The 24,264-nt window shown below is 32.8% G+C and overlaps 1 protein-coding gene across 1 annotated transcript; it reads right to left on the bottom strand.

The window, feature by feature from the left end:
• Positions 1 to 20,293: 20,293 nt before the first annotated feature.
• Positions 20,294 to 22,203, bottom strand: LOC123708536. Its single transcript, XM_045659297.1, has 5 exons — positions 22,148 to 22,203; positions 21,907 to 22,000; positions 21,444 to 21,836; positions 20,928 to 21,338; positions 20,294 to 20,846 (listed from the first exon to the last, which is right to left on the bottom strand). The coding sequence occupies exons 1-5, from the start codon at positions 22,196 to 22,198 to the stop codon at positions 20,452 to 20,454; spliced, it is 1,344 nt and encodes a 447-aa protein (XP_045515253.1). The 5' UTR covers positions 22,199 to 22,203; the 3' UTR covers positions 20,294 to 20,451.
• Between the last annotated feature and the right edge of the window lie 2,061 nt (positions 22,204 to 24,264).

Here is a 24,264-nt window from a genome sequence, read left to right as displayed (position 1 = left end):
ACGCCCCCCCCCCCCTCTTCCAGTTACAGAGACCCCCGCTGGGCCAAGCTCTGCCTTCCCTATACCAACTCCACATAAAAACTAGCATAAATTAATTAATTCACCAGGAATAAATACTTATGACAATCATAAATCATAGAATGAAAAAACATAAATTATAAAAAAAGAATAAACCAACTTTATTATTAATTTCATTTTAACAAATATATTAATAGTTATGTCAGGGAAAATGCATTCTATCTTTGTCATATATGCAGACATATGAACAACGAAAAATGTTACTTTAACCACAATTGAATAATGTTACAATAGCGTTCATTAATTCCAAATTACATCACGTAGCAATAAAGCCTTTTTGTTTGAGAAAATATGTGAAAGCCAGCTCATGACCTCCTGGATTCACTGTCTAGACACTGTCACTCGTCATAGTCTAGAAACGCGACTGGCAAATAGGCAGACATTCCCCGTTGGTCATAAAACTCAACTTTTACGCTTTGGATTACATTGGTTACACGCACCGTTGACGCGTCACGTCGCTTTAGCAAATATCCGTAAACATTCAATATAAAAATATTGGCAAATGGATGCAAGATTTTTCTTATAATTTATTTAATGTACAGGACTACGATGCGCGAGTTTATATTTCCGACTTAAAGATTAATCCTATAAATTAAAACAATATTGAAATTTTCTATGGATTTTTGTATTGCGTAACTTTAAGATAAATTTATTAAATAGTGAGTAAAAATCACTATGACATCTGTAATGGGTCTTGAACTTAAGTTTTGTTAAAAATCTTCAAATAAATGAGCAAATCGCCAATATTTACGGTACAGTTATAATTATAGATGACGTCATTACAATTTTGAAAGAAAACAACTTTAATAATCATTAAAAATGTATCGCTTTAATCACTCAAATACCTTATGATGACGTTTGTTTATATGAACTTAGCAATGACGTAGTTATGACGTGGCAAATGTCAGGTTACTGGAAACAACCGCGCTCTTATTAAAAATGTGTCTACGTACTGTCTAGACACAAATCGCTTTGTGATATGACACCTCAAACGCTTACTGCGTAGTCGCTAATTTGTGCGGTTGACCAAAACTGTTGTTTTGTCATGTTTCCTGTTGTGTCACACTATTGTGTACAGGCGAAGGGTTAAATATTTAGAACGCGATTATTCATGTCTGTGTATTTTAAAGATTATTTGTTACTGTCGTTAGTTTGAGAGCCATAATAAATAGCCGGTAGAATAATAATTAGCGCAAATCAATGCGTGGATGATATAAATTAATGCGAGACAAATCTAGCCATCGCCTATAATTTACAAAAGCAATAACAGGAAACGGCCTTCTCCTGTTGCCACGAAACCTTTGAAAGGACTGGCCCTTTGGTAGTGATCCGTAAATTGCAAGCGCGATGCAAAACAATACATTTTATATTAAAAAAAAAAATTATTTAATTGCTAATTTAAGCCTCAATCTTATAGATACTGTTGTTTGGTTGTTTGTGGAACTTCTTAAACTTTACATATATAAAATTATTCATTTTCCTAGAAATGCTGGTAAGTTTCGAAAACTAATAAACTAATTTTGATGAAACATCAACATAACATAACAAAAATCTATGTAACTTTATTTTCCGAGAAATCGGTGGACAAAACATCGAATTTTTGGAATTTGGCACACGGGCCTGGAAGCTTTATTAGATCATGATCAAATATCTTTTAATACCATAAATATCCCATACATACAGCTGCAACTGATACTTCGTTTAAATGTTTTATGAAGTTGGTAAAAAATGAGTAATAATTTATTAGCATTTTAGCAGAAACATAGTCAAGATTTACATGAAATCGTAGAAATGAATAGATTTCAGAGTTTCTCCATTCATTACAAAATTTTCTCTATATGTTACAAAATTAACTGAGGCTTATTCAGCTGTCGCCATTGCGGCGTGGGAGCTTAGCCACACCTGCAATTCGTTTGTACTTGTTTTGTCTGTGGGCTGAAAGCTCTTTACTGTAGAATGTAGCCGGCCATGTACGCCTCTAAAAGGTCGATTTTCAGGTTTTGCGAAAAACAACGATTATGTAGCTGCTATATGTTTTATTTTTTAAAATACCAACTGAACCTTGAGCTTCTATGACACCGGGAATTTACACCTAGTCTGTAAATTCCTTCGTAATCCGTTACGCTTCGTGTGTACGTCTTATAATTTTTTTATGATAGACATTATTCTTGTCACAAATATAAAATAAAGGACAATGTTTATTATTATGTATTACAAATTTACCATTCGTTGTATAGCATCAAATGTGTTTAAATAGTATAGTATTATTACCTAGCGGTAATTAGAGTTTTTCCCTAATTGAGCATTAACTAAATTATTTAAGATATGCTTCGTGGGTTATATTATACTATAATAATAAATCGTTTTTTACCAACAGTGTTGTTTCTTAAAATATTTTTATTTATATTAAACATTTCAAGACAACAAATATTAAAATTTGCATATAAATTTAATAACCTAAATAAAATTATTTATTTAGGTTATTAAATTCATAGAAGCCTGAGCATGGAGAAGTTTTATTACAAAGTAAATTGTACTGGTGTTTGAATTTGTTTTTAATTGTAATAAACACATTAACAAACTAAAAAATATTGGTCTATGAGTTTTTAAATGTCATGCTTAAAGCAGATATAGGTAGTCCATGTGCCGTGATTGAAAGAATCACAGTACAAAGTCTTGTTTAACAAAATGAATATACAAAAGTCCAGCCGCTTCCTGTCGATCTTCTGAGTTATACCAACGTATGTTATAGTTGCGCAGTCTGGCAGGTGGTATGTCGGGTTAGCGGCTGCGGGCGGTGCACCTTGTGGAAGAACTGGTCGTGGGGGTTGGCGGGGCAGGTGTAGGGGGAGAGGGGCATGGAATCATCGACCTCACGCTTCCATCGGCGCCCGCGCCGTGCAAAAAAGCGCCTAACCCAAATTTCGGTAGCCGTCTGGCTGTATTGTTGGTCGGGGCACGTTCGCTAATGTAATCGACACGCGATTCAAATCTCACACCACTAATGAAGAGCAGAGTGCTCATTTAATTACAATTTATTTTATTTAGACAACTATTATCTGCGAGTGTTTTCGTGATATGTATTTGTTCTACGTTTATTTCCTTCTTCAAATATCAAATATAATTTATAATCAAATAATCATTACATACCATAGACAGGTAATACACCTACATATTATAGCTAAGTTATTTCGAATTTAAAACATTCATTCAGCTGTAAAAGTTTAAGAGGAAAATAAAATATTTTCTCGTGTATTACGAATAAAATCTAAAGTCCACAGACATAATGTGTCACCTTAACGCTAGTTTTTCTAACTCAAAGTAGATTTAGTATGTAGTCTATAATAGCAATGAAATATTCAGGATATTATGACTAACCTTGAACTCCTATTGAACTGCCGGTTGCTTTTGAACCTAGCCATGAGTAGGTAGATATAAATTACCAATGTCCATTATATCAGTCGAAGTCTAGTCTAGACTGGCGGGACGATGGCCTAGACACACGTTTACTGAACGGCCTTCGCCTCTCATACTCATTATATTAATCTAGAATATTTCAATAATTGACAACTCTTTCAAAATCGAACGGTTTTAATATATTAACGAATAAGTAATTGTAAATGTACCTTATGGCAATTCTTATTGGTAGCAGTTAAGAAATATAAAGAATAAGAATATTGAACAACTGTAAATACTTTTAATAGAGCATTTATCTTTTGTTTCCCACAAAATTATATGACTATTGGAATATTTTAGTAACTGTCACCTTGCATCAATTGTTAGAGTTAGAGTTGTTAGAGTTAACGTTTTAGTGACATCACTGCCCATGGACACTTCATTAATAGACCATTGCGCTCTTTTCTTGAAAGAAAAGTCGAATTGGTTTGGAAATACTGCAGTAGGCAGCTGCTTTTATATAGAGGTAGTGTGCGGCAAAAACCACGGCCTTAAAAACGCTCAGTTATTTAACGATTGATGTCGAGGTGATACGGGTGGAATTTCGTATTCAGCCTCGACGTCAGATGATGAAACTTAGCTGTAGGTATTAATCCGAATACTGTTCATGGTGAATGCGGTAGAAGACGCAGAGACCCAACATTTCTATCCAACGCCAAGGGTTCAAGTCGAATCGCATTGTTGAATACGGTGTATGACGTAACAGAATACCGATATATGTTTACATATATAGAAAACTTGAACAACGTTCTGTGTTTTTAAGCGAAAGATTTTGGGTAGCAAGCCATACAATATATAGAGCTATACATAGATAATATACAGGGCGTTCCAAAGTTATGAGACATGATGGGAACTTTCCCATCATGTATCTCTGTACCTTAAATATTGTAGATAGGGTTAACATAAAGATATAAAGAGACAGTTAGATTTAACTGAAAGACGACTTTATGTTATTTTTAAAAGCTAGTAATTCTGCATTCAAAGACTTTCCAAAATTTATTTGCCTCGTCTGGGAATCGAACCGACTAAAATGTAAAAAAAAACATCCCTACTTTTATGATGCCAATCGAAAGAATGGCCAAAAACTAATAACTCTTAAGTAACATAGTATTTTAAGAGAAAGCAACAGCGTGAAATTAATCATTTTAATCAAATTAATAACATATATTTTTACGTATTTTATGACGATGACATCTGAAATTCTAAATTCTAGCTAAATTCGTGTTTAAATAAAGACAATATTAAACTTTTATGCAAATTTTGATTGAGTTTAAATTAAATTAAATTATTACATATAATAGTTTCGAAGTTTATTTGAGTGAAGAATGTGATTTTTTTTAAAGTTACGGCCTAACAGATATTCTTACAATATTGACTGACAAACAATGTCTAGACGCTATTTAGTACGGCAATTAGTGTTTAGTAGCGTGGTGAGCTGGTTAATACTAGAACTAATCGAATTACCACATCATTCATTTAAATATCGTCTTGATTAAGTAGTCTATGATACGGATTAGCTCGATCATTACAGAATTCAATTTATGAATGTTAATGGAGACATTTATCACCTATAATTCATACATTAAGAATAAATAGTAATTGGACGATTAAGGGTAAGACGCTAAAGAATTTACGTTCATAAATTCATGGACAACTCTTAGTATCTACTGCCAAAGATAACTTTATTGTCTTTGGTACGGCTGTAGTGTTGTTTTTGTGTTTAAGCGAATAGTCAGGTGGCACAATCCGAAACTTCCATATAGATATCAACAATGACAACACTTATCTACATTACCTAACGAAATATGTATTTATAGACTGTCTCAAAGTAGTTTTTTAATCAACGATCTTCTGTTATTGCGGTACGATACACGTGATAGATTAAAGAATCACCAAAATAATGCGTGATATGTTAAGCCACATTGAACAGTTTTTTTTAGATTTTATTGCGTTTGAATTATAAAGGCAAGATTAACATTCTAATTAGATGTGTGATAGTAGATAGATTAGATTATTGGTACATGGAAATATACACTACAGTTGTCAATATATCGTAATCCTTGATTGGGTAATATATTTAAATGCATCTATGTGACCTTCCTGTTGATGCCAGGCTTTATATTGCAGCATTACCGTTTGAAACGATAAGCCAGTGCATGGTCGCGCGGGGAGGTGGGGCGGGCCGGTCGTCTAGACGCTACGTCACACGGCCTCGTGATATCGCGTCTGTAAACAAGAGTGTGCACTGACCGAATATGGCACTCGGAGCTCCCAAAGCGGTCTCCCTGCAGCCGCGGGCTACAGTCAACCCTGAGCCCTCGAAACTGCCCAGTGAATCTAGTAAGTTGAGGGAAAGGCGGTCATCTTGAGGATGCCAAGAGTCAACGTTGCATGTATGGGCTTTTCGAATTATGCGTTAATTTCTGTATATGAATTGAATTGCAGCAAGAAGTGAATATATATAATATATTAACTGGTCTTGGCATATTGCGTTTTAATACAAACTTTTATATTAAATATGACGTTTAAAAACATGAATTGGCACGGAGATCAATGGTTGATACTTCACCCTCAATAACTGTTGGAATATGACACATTTCACATGCATTTGCGTGAATAATCCTACAATCTAAATACTCAAATACCTATCGCGTAAGATCAAAGGCAAGCGCTCAATTTACGCGCTCTTCTGAATGAACATATTGAATACTGTTCATTGAATGTATGAACACGTACCGCTAATAATTGAAATCGAATTCGTTGAGTTTACGATTGCAATTGCAGGAAATTTTATTCTATTACTGATAACTCGCTGAAGCTATTGCTCCTAAAATAACTTCAAATTAATAATTATTCGTTAACGGTTCGGCGCTGTTAGGAGAGCACAAAGCTGAATTGCACAATTAGGTACACATAAGGCCTTTAACGGGCAGAAATTAAAAATTGTTCAGTATAAATAATGCTCAGAAATAATATCTGAATTTCATTTGTGAATCCTAACAAACAACGGTGGCTTTACAATTGTATAATTTAGAGGACATTACTCAGACATCCTTGTAAATTTGAAAGGGAAGTAATTAAAATAAATAAATAATTTGAATACAGGGAAATGTTTATTTACAGGTGTATGAAGTCTTTTTCAATCTTTAAAAACGTAGTTTAATAAACATCCACCTATCAGAGACTATAAAGGATGCAATCTTAGGCCCAGGTGACCCAGGTTTTGATTGTAATATTTTCCAATTTTATTATTATATTTAAAGAAAAAAAGTGAGAAGACCTAACCCAATTTTGTGTTTCGCTGGGAATAGAGTTAGCGAGTAATCCGAAAATTGGAATATTGGAGGCGAGGCTTAGTAGCGATAACCAACAATTTAATATTATGGAATATTCTAATATGGTGACACAAAAGTTAATCTTATACAAAAGTTAATATTATACACAAAAGTTAGTCAAAAATAATATTGTTAAAACGAGTTCCATCATTTATTAAAGTGAAATTTTTATTTTCGTAAAATATAGGCTAATATCATGCGTACGAAGTCAGGTATGGCCAGCGTCAAAATATTCGGGTTAAGCCAATTAGTTTGCCTTCCTTTCCTTTTGTGAGTCATTAAAATCGTGATACGAATCGAAATTCACTGCATTTTAAGCGGTAGACCGCAGACATTGCACACAAAAATATAAGCAATTTTTTTAAGAGTGAATAAAGTGTCAATGCATATATGCACGTACTTAAAAGTCTGACAAGTATATCTATCAGTTATTAATTTGTTACTTCTTATGGACACAAAATTACTTTATATTGGGTAGTAAGAAATATTTTATGATTGAAATCGAAGTAGTCTTGTGGCAAATTGCAATAATAGGCGAAATATATTGCTTCAGGTTAGTGTGCGGGTAATAATAATAATAATCCAGTCTGTAGGATCTTTGGATTTCAGATATGCTCCATGTGTTTGGTTTTCTTAGGATGTTTTACTTCACTGTACAGGCTAGTGTTATAGGTGCACATAGAAGTCTATTCCAGCCGGGGATCAAACCACAAACTTAGGAATGTTAGTCGCACGCTAAAGCCATTCGGTTAACCAGCTTTTTGTTAGTGCAAGTAACTTTATTAGGTTAATGCGAGTTTTAAACACAAATCACAAGTGCGAGACAAAAAGGTAAAATTATTCGTTTGTATACGCTTATTGTATGTGTGTTTCCAAATATTTTATAGTATTTGTTTTTCTAAAATACTTTAAAATATATGTTATTTATTCGTATTAGCATTTTTATACGCTAATAAATTAAAGGGTTCACTCGGTCAATTTAAAGCTTGTAAAACTGCAGTTGTGTTGTATTCTGATATATTTCAAATTACACAAAAATCTAGGAGATAATTTACTATACGAGCTCTAGCAATATACCAAAAGTAGACGGGGATATAGAAGCAATCAACTGCAGTTGCTGAACCGGTTCCTAGTTGAGTTCATTTGCAGTCATCTCACTTACTTTCCTTGGCCGCAACAAAACATCAAGTTTAATACAAATAAAATTTCAAGAACATTGCATACATTTTGATTTTTGACATTCAACCATCATTCCTGTGCGTTCGAATCGACCTTTCCGTTTTACGACCAAAAGGACCTTTGCTTAGCAGACTGGAATTTATCTTTTTTCTATAGAGATCTTCAACATTCACAATTACACATTGTTTGTATTAATTGTTGTTGTTTTATTTATAATCACGACACCCTTTAAGGATTCAACTATAGTACAAGAACAAAGGTTCTAGAATGATTATAGTTCTCTTATTTTCTAACAATATTTTAAACCTCTCTATAGATTATATACCAATATTTTAAAGTTTACATTAGTTATTGAAATCTATCGCAATCGCAATATCGAAAAGGATATTATGAAATATGGTCTTGCCTGTTTGCAGGTGAAAATTATGTGAATGTGGTGAAGTTGGAGAAATCCGTTATAAAACTAAAAAGCGTATTTCTATTCGTTTTTAATGAGGACTCGATTATATAAAAAAGAAGTATGTTTTTTAAATTTCAATGACATGTCTAGACCATGTGAATTACGCACGAAATAACAATTACAGTAATCAAGTAGAGCTAACAAAAACTGATCGACTAAAATTTCTTATGCTTTTGATTTACAATCCTCGTTCCGGCTATTTAAATACGATAATCTAGTCTTGGACAAACGAGGTGTGTATCGCATTAAGCGCGGACAATTTAACATTGGCATTATCATTAAACTAATGAAATAATGTAATATGAAATTACACGTTATAACAAATTAACTAATAGGATATCGGTCACATCTGCCTGTTTATTACCCTCGACCCAAACGACAATTCTTTTAAAGGATTTAACAACTGACAAAACATTGTCTGTGCACCTAGTTTCAAAATCTATGTTCGTTGACAGAAATATTAAATGTATATTTTCACTTATATTTTTAAAGGAACAACGTTGTTAAAAATCCAGCTGCTTCATAAAGCTTGGTGGTTTATTCTTCAGGCAGAAAAAGCCTGCTAGCAATTAAATGAAATTTCAACAATATAAATAAAAATAACAAATTCGCCACACAAATAAACTTTTATTTGTTTACTTTATGGATTGATGAATAGATTTATATTTATATTAATTAAACTTTAAACATAAAACTTTGTTTATACTTTTGATTAAGGTAACTATTTATCAAATTAAGTGGGATGTTTGTATAAAAAGATATTGATAATAGCTCAGAATCTATATGCAATGCATTATTTAGTTCTAACTTATTCTATTTTTTGCATTGTATTAAATGTTCCGTGACTATGGATGGTAGTAATCTTATATAGTATCTTATAGCATACATATATTTTTTTGTATTAGTTCTTTTTTCTGTATACATTTGATATAAATAATTATAGCAAGTCGCAAATTACCATTAGTATATAACAAAACACAAACAAGTTGATAAAAATGTTAAGTTATCATGAACTGAACGGATGGTCGTATGAGTGATAACTGATAATTCTTGAAGCACGGGAATTGACCTCGCAATGTAACACATTGTGTACAATCATCTGTATAAAATGAGTACTAAGTCTAGACTTGGAGTCATCGCTATAAATGCAGAAAGATAACGCAGTCTAACAACAACATCTATTACATCTAATGTGATAAATGCGAAGGTTAGTCACGCAAGCCATACCTGCAGAACTCTGTAAAGATATTTTTCAGTTTCTATAATTATTTGAACAACGTTAATAGTTGACAAAAGTTCGAAGTGCTAGAAGTCTGAACGAGTTTCGCAGTACTTTTGTCTGGCTGCACTTCTTGGCATCTCAAGAGAGCATACCCCAGACAAACACGTTTCTGTTTTCTTGGTTTTCCTTAATAAACATTATGATTTTGCCAAAAATCTAATCTGGGATCTGTAGTTTACCACTCATCATACGTAAGCAACCACGAACGTTCAATTTTTACAGGGATTAAAAAGTTGGATTAATAAGTATATGATATATTTCGTGAAATGAAAAGTATTATAAATATATAGTTATATTTGTCATAGAAAGCAAAATTTAATACGAATATAATGAGTCACACAAAACCATTTATATACTAAAATATTTGACTAAATACTGTTTAAAGAAAAAATATTAAATAAACTTTGCTTGTAATACAATTGTGAATTTAACATTATATTTAAGAATAATTCAATCACGTTTTAGTACATATTAATTAACCTATCACACAACAGCTTAATTTTAACTTAAGTTTCATTTAAATGAGATAATAATTGGGTAATAGTTTTGATTGTATACCTTAATCCCTTTGGTGTCTGCGACAAACTTTGTTATGTATGGGTTGCTACCTGTATGGACACGTTACCTGCACCATACCTCCCTCGGGTAAGCACAAAAGATTCTGTATTCTTTGGAGTAGATTCTCTTGATAATAATTAAAAATTGTCCAGGGTCTGGATAATAATAATTAACATGGTGACCTGGTAACCTGGTAACATGTATCGGCGACCCCAGAGCTGATGCGTCGTACCTCATTCAACAATTGACGATACGAGACGTATAACGAACTATGACTTCAGTTTATCAAAATCCCACACCATTTTGACAACCGGTCCCTAAACCCACTATACTTTGTGAATTTGTATGAATGATTTTTTAATAATAATAATAATTATTAAATATCTATTAATATCAGTAAATTTATAACAAACCGATTTCACGATCCGATGTGGTCACCGCTGCCTGACTAAAAAACACACACCCACACACACAACCCTTATAAACAATAGAAATAAATGTGAACATGTGCAATATGTTACTAATGATATAAAATCATAGTATTATTAAAAATCTAATATAATTTTATCTTCCTTTATACATCATCTATAAATAAATAAACTTATTGTATAGATATATTTTCTATTAATATACTGATATAGTATATTAATAGAAAATGATTCAGTCTGATTAACATATTTTTTTTTAAATCCGTTACCTCTTGTTTAGTCTATGAATGATTAGCTTATCTTTTAAGATACATAATTAAATTTTAATTGTATTTATCTCTTGCGTCATTATTGCATGATCTTTATTGTGTTTCAGTGAGATGAGTTTTGGTTAATTGGAATTAAATTTTTCATAATTTTTTAGGTTTCATTTATCTAAAGGGTCCATTTTAAATTAATTCAACCGAAACGAAGAAGCAGCTAACTCATAAAGGAATAGGAAAAAGTAAATTAAATAAGTAAGCTAAACTAAACGAAGATTAAAATATATATCAGGATTAGGATAATATATACCTAAACATATAATATGTACACTGTAATACGTTACATTCCTTTATACATATAGACCTGAAATCTGCATACGTTTCATTTAAAGTTTTTCTTTATTATTAAGAAGTTTGTACGAACAATTTTTGTGTCTACGATTTGTCTGTTTCTACGTTGCATTCAGAGAAAAATAGGTCAATTATTGCATAGTCGGGGTAGGAATGCACGAAATCAGGGATGAGACTCTTAACCAACATTAATTCTAAAATAAAATATATCACTCAAAAGTCGCAATCGTTGAACAGACTATATGTAGTGGTTGAGTTTTGTTTTATTAAAATATACATTAATTAATTAAGAATATTTTTATGGCTAACCTGTCACACAACATGACTGCCTGAACCTATGTCCGTGTTCCTTGTCTAGACGACACGGTCCGTCGCCTGAGAAAAATGTTTCTCGTAGCGGGATCGAATCAATAGGAAGTGTGCGGAAACAGCGCGACCCTGTTTCGTATGTCAAGAGGTCATTCACTGGTATTATTTGTTTATGGTAACTACAGGCTGTCAAGTCTGTAAAACTAATAATATTTTAATATAATAAAAAGCTTAATTTGATAAAATAACCCAAATTATTTCGAGCAAACTTATATTTATTTACACACTATAAAGTCGCCAAAACATATTCAGGTATTGGTGGTCTACCATCAAGTCAGTATTTATTTGTTATTTTAAACTTCACAAATTCTTTATCTAAAATAGTTTTCAGAATTTTCTTTTGTCAGGCGTCACACGCATTCTATATTTAATAAAACTTTTACGGGTAAAAACGTACCGAAAAATTAATTAAAAATATATTTTTTAAGTGCTATTTTATTTCTACAATATATAAAGGTTCACTATAAAATATATTACAATGATAAAGATCAATCTCCCACCAGACTTGTTGAGTAAAAATAAATATGAGCAATTTAAAAGTCATAAAATTTAAGAACTATTTGCCCAAAGCTGCACTGATGCCGTTGGCGCCAACAGACTAGGTCAAAGACCTTAAAATTAAACATGATCATAGAGTTAAATAAACGTTTTTATTTTAACTCCAATTTCTTAGTTTTAAACAGAGTATCTAAAATCTACATACATATATATAATCAATGTTTAAAATTAAATACAAGTTTGAATATTTGGCCTGATAGAGATTCCTTTAGGTGGGTTTATTTTCATATTAAACAATTTTTACTCAGTGCTCGAAATAAAGACTAGAACATTACTGGGTACCACTACAAGTACATTGATAAACGCTGTTTTAATTATAATATAATTAAAATAATTCCTCCATTGTAAAACGTCATCGTCTAGTCCAAAGTTCAACCGAAAGGACACAAAACTAGCGTAAAATGGATTTATGAGTAGACATGCCTTTTGCAAATGTTTGGCCAGACACTGTGAAGCGTTCTACAAACGAACCGTATCAAGTGTTATCATTTCTGATAACGCGTTATTGACGTACTAGATACCTAGATATAGCAGGTGTAAGTATGGCTATTTTGACCTGATTTATGTTTTCTGTTGGGATAGAAAAACATGTGAACGAACAAAAGAAAGTGTGATTTGTTAATTTTAGGAGATCTATATTTGCTCATTGATCTATAGAAGGTGGGAACGGTATCTTGTGCCTATTTTCATAAAACTATACAGTATGACATATGCAGAGATGTTATTTTTTCTTATTGTATTGTATATTTTAAATGCGTATGCTGTTTATAACAATTTCAGACGACCAACAGTTCAAAAAAGTAGACGATTTAGAAAGTAGTATTTTCAAGGTTACTTTATTCATGAAATCAAGTGCTGATAGCGTATTTAAACATCATTGATTTCTTACTGACTACATTCCGATGCAGGCAACGACTAATCGGCTTCCAGTTTTATTTTAAATAACTAAAGGGAATTTATAGGATCTAAGATTTTTTTCTTTAAAGTCTTTTTTATTACGGATAAGTAAGTAATAATAGTATTAGCGGGTGATGAAAATAACCTTTTAATCTCATGCAACGTGAACCAAATTTTTAATTTCACAAAGCGTATGTATTTTAAGGACCGAGGGTTTTAGAGATGTAGGAGATTTTTTATTTTAAGTAATGTATATTAGTCAAGCATTATGGTCTAAGAAAATCTACAAAAACGTAAATTACTACCGATTTCAGAACTCCCCTCATACTAAGATAAGTTGTGATTCCTATGTTTTATTTTATTTGTTAAATAACACGTTGACACGTATCTTTCATGCATTTACTTACTAAAATAACATAATATTCATGTAAAATAGAAATTTAATTTAATAAACAATTATGATAGATTCAAGTTCTCCACGTCACACGTAATACTATAAGTAAACATATATTACAAAAATTAAAATTACCAGCAAAACAGCGGATTAGGTGTGAAATAGGCACTTTACAATATTTTTATTAATATAAATCAGCCAATTACCGAATATATCTAGGTCCGCAGAAGTACTGTTTAATCCGTTATAATCGCGAAGAATTTTCTATTATTTGTGACTTAATGATTGCTCCGTTTCTGGATTGGACAAAATAGAATCAGTGACTTGACTAGGCAGGCGAAGATTCAAAGATATTAACAAGCTACGTTCCTGTTGAGAAGCACCAGGGCTGATATTTTTTGCAGTGATCGTCACGCCAAATTTAGATTTTGTGATATATGGAATATCATTGATGGTCATAACTTTTCCAACATTAGAGCGCATCTATTTTCGATATTAATAACTTCCTTTAGAGGCAAAGGTAGAACGATCCATTGGTTACAGTTAGTGGGTACAATGTGGAGGGAATGTAAGCAGAATTAGGCCGTTTTCTCAGCAAAATTCAATATTTTCAAAGCCATATAGGAATCATGATTTTCCTGGATCAACAGAGCTCTTTCCTCTTTTGATGGTCTATGACTCCTTCGTTAGTAGTTTCTCTTGAATCACTTGGGCCATCACGAATGATATGTTATTGGAATCTTTTACGTGGAAAGAGAAGAAGGAATGAACTGAGTAATACACGTAGCTGATGTGTAAGTAAGCGTTTCCTGTCAAAGCTACTGTGACTAAGGTACCCTTTTCTGCCGATATCATCGCACTGACCTGTCTCCACGTCAAGCGATTTCCTATCAGACTTTGGATGAGTAGTGTGTTGGTAAAAATAGCTCCTACGTTCATTTCTTTAAAGCTAGTTTCTTAAACATGAAATGGGATGTCGTTGCATAAATAGTTTGAGTCACACTACATCTGCCCTCTTGTTTTCTTTCCATGACATCGTAATTTTTTTATTGTATGTTTTCGCTAACGTATTCGCCAAACTTCTTATATAAGATATCTTTATGGTATTATATATTTTAAATGCGTATCGTACGTATTTAAAATATATACAATATGTTTACAAAAATCGACGATGTCATAACTCTACTCGGTTTTCCTATAAATATTTTAAATAAGTTCTAATTTAGTTTATATGAAAATCTTTATACAACTTTTTAATTTGCATTTTCTACAGACATACAAAAATGTGGGGTTAGAAGAACACGTCAACCTAAGCGTAAACATGCTGCATGACGCGACACGGGGAGTACAGACTAGCCACGGGTTTTCGTGAGTCATGGCTCATGGCTGTCTGCTATTGTTTAGTATAGCGGCCGTCGCGGTACAAAATTGCATCAAATGAGACATATTATATTCATATTGACTGTATCAACAAAAAGCAATAAAATTATCCAAATGCCACTCAACTGAAATAACTTTTAAACCGGATGTTTTAAATAATTAGTACTAAACTAATTATAACAAAAATAAGATTTTCCTCAAAGGGGGATAATCATTTCACGTACTATTTTTCTTATCATTAAATTTTTATCTTAATATTGAAAATATTTTTCTTATTATGTGATATTCCGTTTTTTTGTCTTTTAAACACTAAGCAGAGTGTGACAAATAATTCAGATTCATTTGTTTTGAAAACGAAGAAGGCAATCTGAAGTATTAAAGACCTAACTATGAAGGTTTTTAGTTAAACTCTTAATTTGGTGTAACTATATGAAAAGCAGTCAATATGAAAAGACCTAATAGCTATATTATGTGATTATGAGGCGTGAAATAGTCGCGCGTCCTCGCGGCCACGTCGCGTCGACCTTGTCTCGACACGGATTTATTCGTGCGTCACCTCGCCCCAACCAATACACAGCAGGACAATTACTATTCAAAGACAAAATACTATAGTCTATAGTATGCTATCATAAACACTACACTACAAATAATGCATAGGATATAAGAAAGCATTGTATGTGTATATCAAATACAATACAATACATGCTTTCTTCGTGCTCCCCTAATTTTACTTGCAGGCCAAAGTAATCAACTTTAATCTATTAGGCCTTACCAATTTAACCGTTTATTATTTTAGTATCATAAGTGTTTTATAATATGTACATTTTATGTATGTAAAAAGAAATCAATGGCGCTAATACCTTTTTTAGGTCTGGGCCTCAGATTTCTGTATCTGTTTCATGATATTTTTTTAATCGAATAGGCAAGTATGTAATCAGCCGTCTGTGCATGTCTTAGGCAAGCAGGTTTCCTCACGATGTTTTCCTTCACCGTTCGAGCGGATGTTAAATGCGCACATAGAAAGAAAATCCATTGGTGCACAGCCGGGGATCGAACCTACGACCTCAGGGATGAGAATCGCACGCCGAAGCCACTAGGCCAACACTGCTCACTATGTGTGTAATATATTCATAAAAAGTTACACTTTCATTTAAACCATGCCTCGCACAACTGCCTACGTTGTTTGACTCCAGATTGTGTATATATTATTGTATCATCAAACAGTTTTACTTAAAACTGATTAATAGTACAATAAATAAGTAGCTACTAAACTTCCATTATATATTTATTTTATATAAAAGTCCGCCAACAGATATAAAATTCATAATTAGAAATAGCTAAAATGAAGTAGTACAGCTTAGGAAAGAAATTTTAAATTCATTATTCTATTTTTCAGACTGTTTGCGCATCAACTATGCAAACGTAAAAAAGAAACAAATATCATTAAGTGCGAGTCACAAATACCTTAAAGTAACACGAATTTTGTAATGGGTCTTGCGACACATGGTAGCTGCCAGACGTCTAGACGGGCCGTCGCGTCAGGCTGAAGGCTCTTCAGGAAGGCCGAAATACCGCCGACCCCTCGCGTCTCACCCGCGCACGCCAGCCGCGCCCATTTACCCCCTACTACGATTACGCAATATCGACGCACCTAACTTGCACTAAATTTAGGGTAGACGTCTGACAGCCTAATAAACGGGAATGAAAATTGTATGTCCATTAATAAAAGATTTTGAGCAACGTATTTAATTATGTGATCAGCGATCACTAATATTATGCTTGGTTCTTTATTGTCTTTTTTTCATCGTCTAGAGTCTAGACTCTAGACATAATATTATTACGAGCAATCTTAACTGGAAACAAAAAAACACAAGTTTCCAATTCATTCAAACTCATTTAAAATGTCGACGGAATAAATTCTTGAATGCGAATTATTGGTCTAGTGTTTAGCATGTTCAACTACAAATAAGGTCACTTATTTAAGTCAAAGGTCCGGCCAAAATATGATGTGCTCCTAACAAAAAATTCACTTAGAAAGTTGGCAGTGTCCAAACGAACCTCTGTCTTGGATGAGTACGTAAATCATTCGGTCGTTCACAAAAGTTCGTGTACGACATTCATCCCATTCATTTGTTCATATTATATAGTATTATGGAAAAAGTAGCGCAGTCATACACTATAGTATCTCCTGAGGTCTTTAGTGGCCGACAGTATCAATACCCACCTGCCATAAATTTTCTTGTTGCTATATCTCATTCTATTGTCGCAACAAAGATATATCGCATAATTTTTGCGTAACTATAGGTTTACCACCTCCGTGCTTAGTCAAGAAACCTATTTAATATTAACCTCAAGGTTTGGTAGCGGGATTCGCTTCTCGGAGGAATATTTTGTCAGTTCTAAGGCGGCTATGTATTCGTATTCAAAAATGTGTCTGAATTGTTAAAAGTTAAGGAAGAAAGTTATTTCAACTGTATAAAAACCTACTGTAGGTGTACAAAATTTCATCCGGCAGTCAATAAAAGGTATAAAAGTTAGCCAGCTAGAAGCGCATCGTAATGAATGCGCGCCGGGGTGTCGCTGCATGTCCCTTTACCAGATTACGGGTGCATTTGCAACGTCAATGCACGGATTATTCGAGACTAAAATGATGTAAGCGTGGGTAGCCTTTCAGTTAGTTTTATTTTGATGCGGGACAATAGCAAAGGGTTATTTGATATTTTAAAAGTTGTCATGTTATCAAGTAATATACCTTTTACTTGCGGTTATTGCTAAAGGATAATTAAAGCGAACAATGCATCACGCACAAATCATTTATAACCTATTCTGTTCTAAGACGTATGGGTTAAAACTGTGTGTTAAAAACGTATGAACGTTGAATCTCGATTATGATGATAAACAATGAAATAAATGTAATTTTGATATAAAACATTTCATTTAAATATTATATGTAACATTATTGTATATTTGTTTAAAAAAATCTTATTTTAATAGATTTTTTCTAGATTTTTCGCTTTACATATTGTTCCTACAAGTTGATTGATCGATACCCAGTGACCTTTATAATGATGAAGATTTCAATACAATGCAGTTGGCACGTAGTGTCTATGCAATAGGTTATATTTAACTAAACTTGTCATACTTTCAACGATAAACGTGGACTTTTTTTTTACTATGCACTAAATTGTTATCTACATGTAATTCAATATTTCAACAATATGAAGAATTGTATGTTATTATAATTTAATAGTTACATTTGTACTTTTCATTCAAAACATCTGTTGTAGGTTATAGGGATTGAACATTTGCGTTTTTTATAAAATTTCCCATAGGTAAACCGATAAACAAGGAAGTCCGGTGGTGAACAGTGAAGAAGTCCTGTTTGTTAAGCGTCCCGTAAAATTGTGGTGGAACACCGGATATTGTTTAAAAAATGTAAAACGTGTAAAAGTTATTTTAATAAAATACAATACTACGATAAGAATAGTCAAATAATAGAAACAGATATAAATTCCTATAATAATAGTACATTCAAGCATTTATTAAGATTCTTATAAATTTAAGACAAAAAACCAGTAAATGTAAAGAAATAAAGCCTTTTTACGTGTAATATACCTTCATTAAGGCGATTAAATTAGCCAGGTTTTTCGTTTAATGTGAGATCAAGTATGCGTCAGGTAAGTACAAACAGTCGAGTTCTTTGTGGTAAGGTGCAGTGTCCGTAGACCTTCAGCTGTCCTTTGAAAATGATTCAGCATTTAAGAACAATAAAATTGTGTAAACAATAGCAGGTAAAGGTTGTTGTAAAAGACAAATTTCAAGTTTATCGCAATTTAAGGAATCTCTTACGTCTCATTATTTTAACAAAATCTCTTATTTCATACAGGCTGATTAAATATGATTAAAGTTAATTAGAAAATGGAGGTTATTAAGTCATCTAAAACTTAGAGGCTGTAGAATGGTATGTATGCTATTTTTTTAACAAGATCTACCGACGGAAATAATATAAATTGCAATCTAAACAATAAACACAAAAACTACATGAAAACTAACGGCAAATATATTTGTATTGAAATAATAATATGTAACATAGCTTACCGTGGACATGGTTGGTAATGTTACCTGTACCTAAAAGGTAACCAGTGAAAGCGTCTACAATGTTTTATTTTCGAACAGAGGTAAAGCACAGGAGTGCAACAGTTTCGTAGAAAAAGTTTGGAAAGTATATTACCTACATTTTACGTTTCGATGAGGTAAGAAGTTATTCAGTAGAGGTGTACGTCCCGGTCGGCCGTAGGACACGCTGAGGTCACAGGGGCGACGCAAGGACGATGCATGCCCTTGCCAACAACAGACGGTGGATGCACCCTGCACCCAGCGCCGGACCGACCCACTCCGTGTTACCTCAAATTACTTTTTTCTAATTACTGTAACACGTATTACAATGTTGCAATTGGCTTTGAATTTAATTATACTTCGTTGTAGCAATCCTGAGTACCTATCCTAAAAATATTTGTCTATTTGAATAATATAGATTATTAAAGACATTTATGATCCTTATCATGTTGGTGTATATGATAAGAGTGTATTTGTTATAAAAATACAAAAATATAGGAATTTTGCTATAAATAATTAGCAAATGAAGAGATTGGCACAATGTTCGTTATTCAAGCGGCGCGGTCGGCCGTCGCAGTGCAACCAATGTCGCTTCGGTTTAAGGCCTCCATAAACGTTTAATTTCACATTCATGTCTGCCAGACCGGATAAATTTATCGCTTCATGCATTTTGGACAGTCTGCAGACCGTACAAATGCAGACAGTTTTGTTAAAATTTGAAAGAACGGCTTTATTGTTACCGTTTAAAATTGTAAACCTCAACTGAAGCGGCGCAGAAAACAATTAGTTCCTTTCAAAATTGTGTCCTTGTGAAGTAAAGCAAACAATTAGACAACAATCTACAACGGCAATTAAGAGAATAAAAGCGAATTTAAGTTGACATTTTAAGCACAATCAATAATGTAGGTAAATAACTGAACTAGTGTTTTAAGCTATAATTTGCCGAATATGTGGGACAGACTGTAGGTCAACGCGCTGGTATTTTATGTTTCATGAATTCAATATCCAATAAGTAACACTTTTGTATGCGCCCGCGCACAATACCTACCAATTCAGATTTATCGAGGAGCGCTGTATTGGTAATTGGCTGCCGTCGGTCGCTCACCCTACATTATAAATGCATCATAACGATTCATTTTAAAGGGGCCAAAGCAATTTCAAAAATTATTTTGGAAATAAAAATGAGACGTGATTTTTCATTAAGCTCTATCATTTATTTGCATCAAATATGTGTTATTCATTGTACTTAACTTTTTTTGTTAATATGTTAGATGTTTTCTGCTCGAATTACTTATTAATCACTTACATTTAATAATAATTTAAATTTTGTAGCATATATTAGCAAAATTATAACATTAGCTTTTTAACTTCTCCTAAAGTATCGCCAATGCTTACATCTAAATTGGAAGCTTCATTGTCGAGCGATAAGAAATTTTCAATACTTTCCTTCGAAACCACAGTTTTAAGTTCATTAAATAATTGTTTTTCTTTACGAAAATCTTTTTTGATATCTTCTTGTATTGGTTTAAAGTAAGTGACATTTGTATTACGTTGCTTAATTTCATGAATTTTTATGTCTAATTCGGAAAATATATTCTCAATGTCTCTCAGGGACTGCTGGTGAATTTTATCTATTTTGGATTTGATAACGTCATTCAATAAATTATGTTGTGACTCCAAATTACCGTTGGTGCTGCTCTCTTTAATGTTCATTACCTTTTTCCGTGAAAAGATTATTGGAGCTGAAAGGTACAAGGACAAAAAATTTAAATTAATTTTTTCTAACAGTGAAAGAGAGATTATATCCCAAAAAATACACTTACAGTTTTCAACACACTGCAAACAATATTTTTTATATTTTTCTGTAGCTGCATTTAATTGTGCTAGTTTCCCATCCATAAATAAAAGTTTTTCATCAACTTGATTCTTGTAAGATTCAAAATCGACGTCAAATAATTTATAATAATGATTGTACTCGTCCTGAAAACGAAGTATATCTACTAATAGGCGACCATAATCCTTCAAAGCTATATCTTTGATATTTTCTTCTAGAGTGTCTATGTCCTTTTCATATTTTGAATCAAAACGTGTTAATTCCTTTAATAATTCAGGCTTTAAAATGGTATTAACGTAAGTCATTAATTCAGTCGTAGAAATGTTTTTAATTTCTAGAGCAGTTCCACAATAGTAGTATAATGAGTATTCGTTTTGAGCATTCAATCGTTTAACAATACCTGAAAAATTCAAGCAATAGTTTCAAGCTATCGGCCAATTAGATTAAGTAAGAAGTATTGACCCAGGTTCCCATACAAATTAAATAAATAAATAGTTGTACATACCAGGACAGTTTGCGTAGCATATATTTTTATAACGTTTAAATTTTTCTGTCAGTGTATCTAATTCATTTTGTTGTCGGTCTATATGTTTTTTCAAAGAATCGTAATTCTTCAATGTATTACCGACATTTTTGATTTGCGGTTCTAAAAAATTACGCCTGTCCGTCAGGCTTTCTATAATATCCTTTAGTTGTTCCGGCTGGCCTTTAAACCATTCTTCGAAAGTTTCCAGTTGATTTATATATTTCTTTTGTATTTCATTAGCTTCAGGAACATATGCTTTGGAAATACTTTCGTTTAACTTTAATTCTTCGTATATATAATCAACGATTGCTTCAAGATCTTTTTTTACAAATGAGCTTTTATCTATACAGAAATTTTCCGGTTTGATGTTTTCTTAAAAATGATAAGTATTATTTATAAGGGATTAAAAATTTAAAGCTTTTTTTTTTTTTTTTAAACATACCACTAGGCCAGTATGCTTTATTTTGAGACGTAAGATTATCCAAAACATAGTTAATGATATCTTCTTTCAGAATATTTCGTCCATTTACTGAACCCTTAATTAAAACGTGAAAGAAAAATAATAATTTAATAAAATAATAAAATAAAAATTTAATTTATTAAAACAAATGGGGTTAGTTATCAAGAAAGCTGTTCTAATACAATATGAATAATAGAAAAAGACAGGAAAATATTAATTTTACCTGAACGGCTATAATAGCGAAACACAGTGTTTTTATAATTATAACAGACATTATGAATGTTACATATGTGCGTATGAATATGTTCCCGGCCTATTTATAATAGATTTAGTATTCGGAATTCCGACAATTTTAGTATTTACAACATGTGATAAAACGTTGGTTAATTATGTTGATGTAATACCATAATTGTGTACATGTGTCCATTATTGACGACGCAAAATTCCTAAAACTTATTATTTAACATAAAATAACTAATAAAATTAACACATATACCTAGATAACAGAAAGTTGGCAATACTTTTATTGTTTTTCGAAGTGATCTCCGTTCGTTCGACATCGTCGCTTTCGATGGAACCCCTGGATTAAATGAAAGTCGTAGGTCAGGACTGTATGGTGAATATCTAGCTATCTCGACACCTGCCATAGTCAAATATTCAACATTCCGTTTTGCGGAGTGCGCTGAAGCATTGTCGTGGAGGATCCTACTTCGAGGGCGCTGCTGTCGAATTTTTTCCAAGACAACAGGCAAACAGCGATTGACATACTAGTCTGCAGTGACTGTCCTTCCATCTTCTAGCACAACTGCGCGAAATGACCTTTCCGGCCAAAGAATGAGGCAATCATCTTTTTTCTTTGACTTCTTCCTTTCTTTACCTTTGTTGGCCGATCCTCGAAAGGAAACCCCCAGTGAGCTGATTGTCTTTTGTTTTCGGGTTCATAGCATTATATCCAGCTTTCATCACCTGTGATGATGTCAAACACAGCATTTGAGCCGCCGGTGTTGAACTTGTCTAACATTGTTCGAAACCAGTCCATGCGAAGGTGAGTCGTCGGTTAAAGTATGGGGAACCATCTGTTACAAACCTTCCTGACGCCTAAATGTTCGTGTAATATTTTTTGAACTTGACTCATACCAATGCCTAGGCTTGCCCGTATCTGCTGATAGGTCACTCCCTTATCTTCCTCTATCATGCGTCGCACAGCACTAATGTTATCTTCAATAGTCGATGTCAAAGGACGTCCCGGATCATCATTGAGATTGCCACGTCGACGCTTTAACTCGTTAGACCAATTGTAAATAGTGGCACGAGATGGGGCTTCATTAAGAAATGCTAATCGCAGCCTATCAAAGCTTTGTTGTTGCGTAAGCCCACGACGAAAGTCATACTAAATCATTGACTGAAAATTTTCCCGCGTTAGGTTCATTTTCACGTGTAACAAGAGTTTTGATTTGCCGCCAATTCGCAAAAACAAATGACAAATGAATGCAATTTACTACATAAGATTACCAAAGAGTTCTAAAATTTAAATTCAAAAAAGTTTTCATTAGCAATATTTCTAACTGGCCAGTTCAAAACATATTCATTGTTACCTACGTATAGAGTAATATTAGTAGCATTGTAGCAAGCAAATGATTAGTTTTCAGGTGAGTCTAAGACATGCCGGTTTCCTCAAGATGTTTTTCTTTACATACACTGACAAAAAGTCCATTGGTGCTTAGCCGAGATTCAAACAGGAAATTCAGGATGAGGAAGACGATGAGACTCTCACGCTCTCACCCAGTCTTTAGGATACCAATTTTAATATAATATATTAAAATATTTCAATATTATCACATATGATATTTTAATTATGCAATCCGTTAAGATTATTAATAATGTAATTTACGTGTTTGTCCTGTTTAATTAATATTTATATTATATGTCACAATGAGGGATGATTATATTGCAATAAAAATATATAACGTTCTAATGTTTACAAATATAAGTTTTAAAATAATATAATAAGAAAGTTCGGACCTAAAAGTATACATAGCGTGTATATAACATGATTACACGGCTCATTTATCAAGTGGGTGTGGGGGTGAGTTTGGGGGTGAGAATGACTCTGGAGGTCACACGGTGGCATTCAAGGGCAAGGCCAACCTGTATTGTATAAGTAGGTATATTGCTTTGTGAACTCTATTGTCTGAATATGTCTGCTATCTTGAGACGAGACTTCAATCAGCCCGTATATTTTATTAGCTTTGTTAGTTTAAGTTAATACACTTGCTATATAAGTGTCTAAACAATGCGTTCATTAACAACAAATAAACGCCTGAGTAATATACTATAGAA

Source organism: Pieris brassicae, chromosome 4 (genome assembly GCF_905147105.1).
Source record: "Pieris brassicae chromosome 4, ilPieBrab1.1, whole genome shotgun sequence".
NCBI lineage: Eukaryota > Metazoa > Arthropoda > Insecta > Lepidoptera > Pieridae > Pieris > Pieris brassicae.
This window is presented reverse-complemented; position numbering and strand designations above follow the sequence as displayed.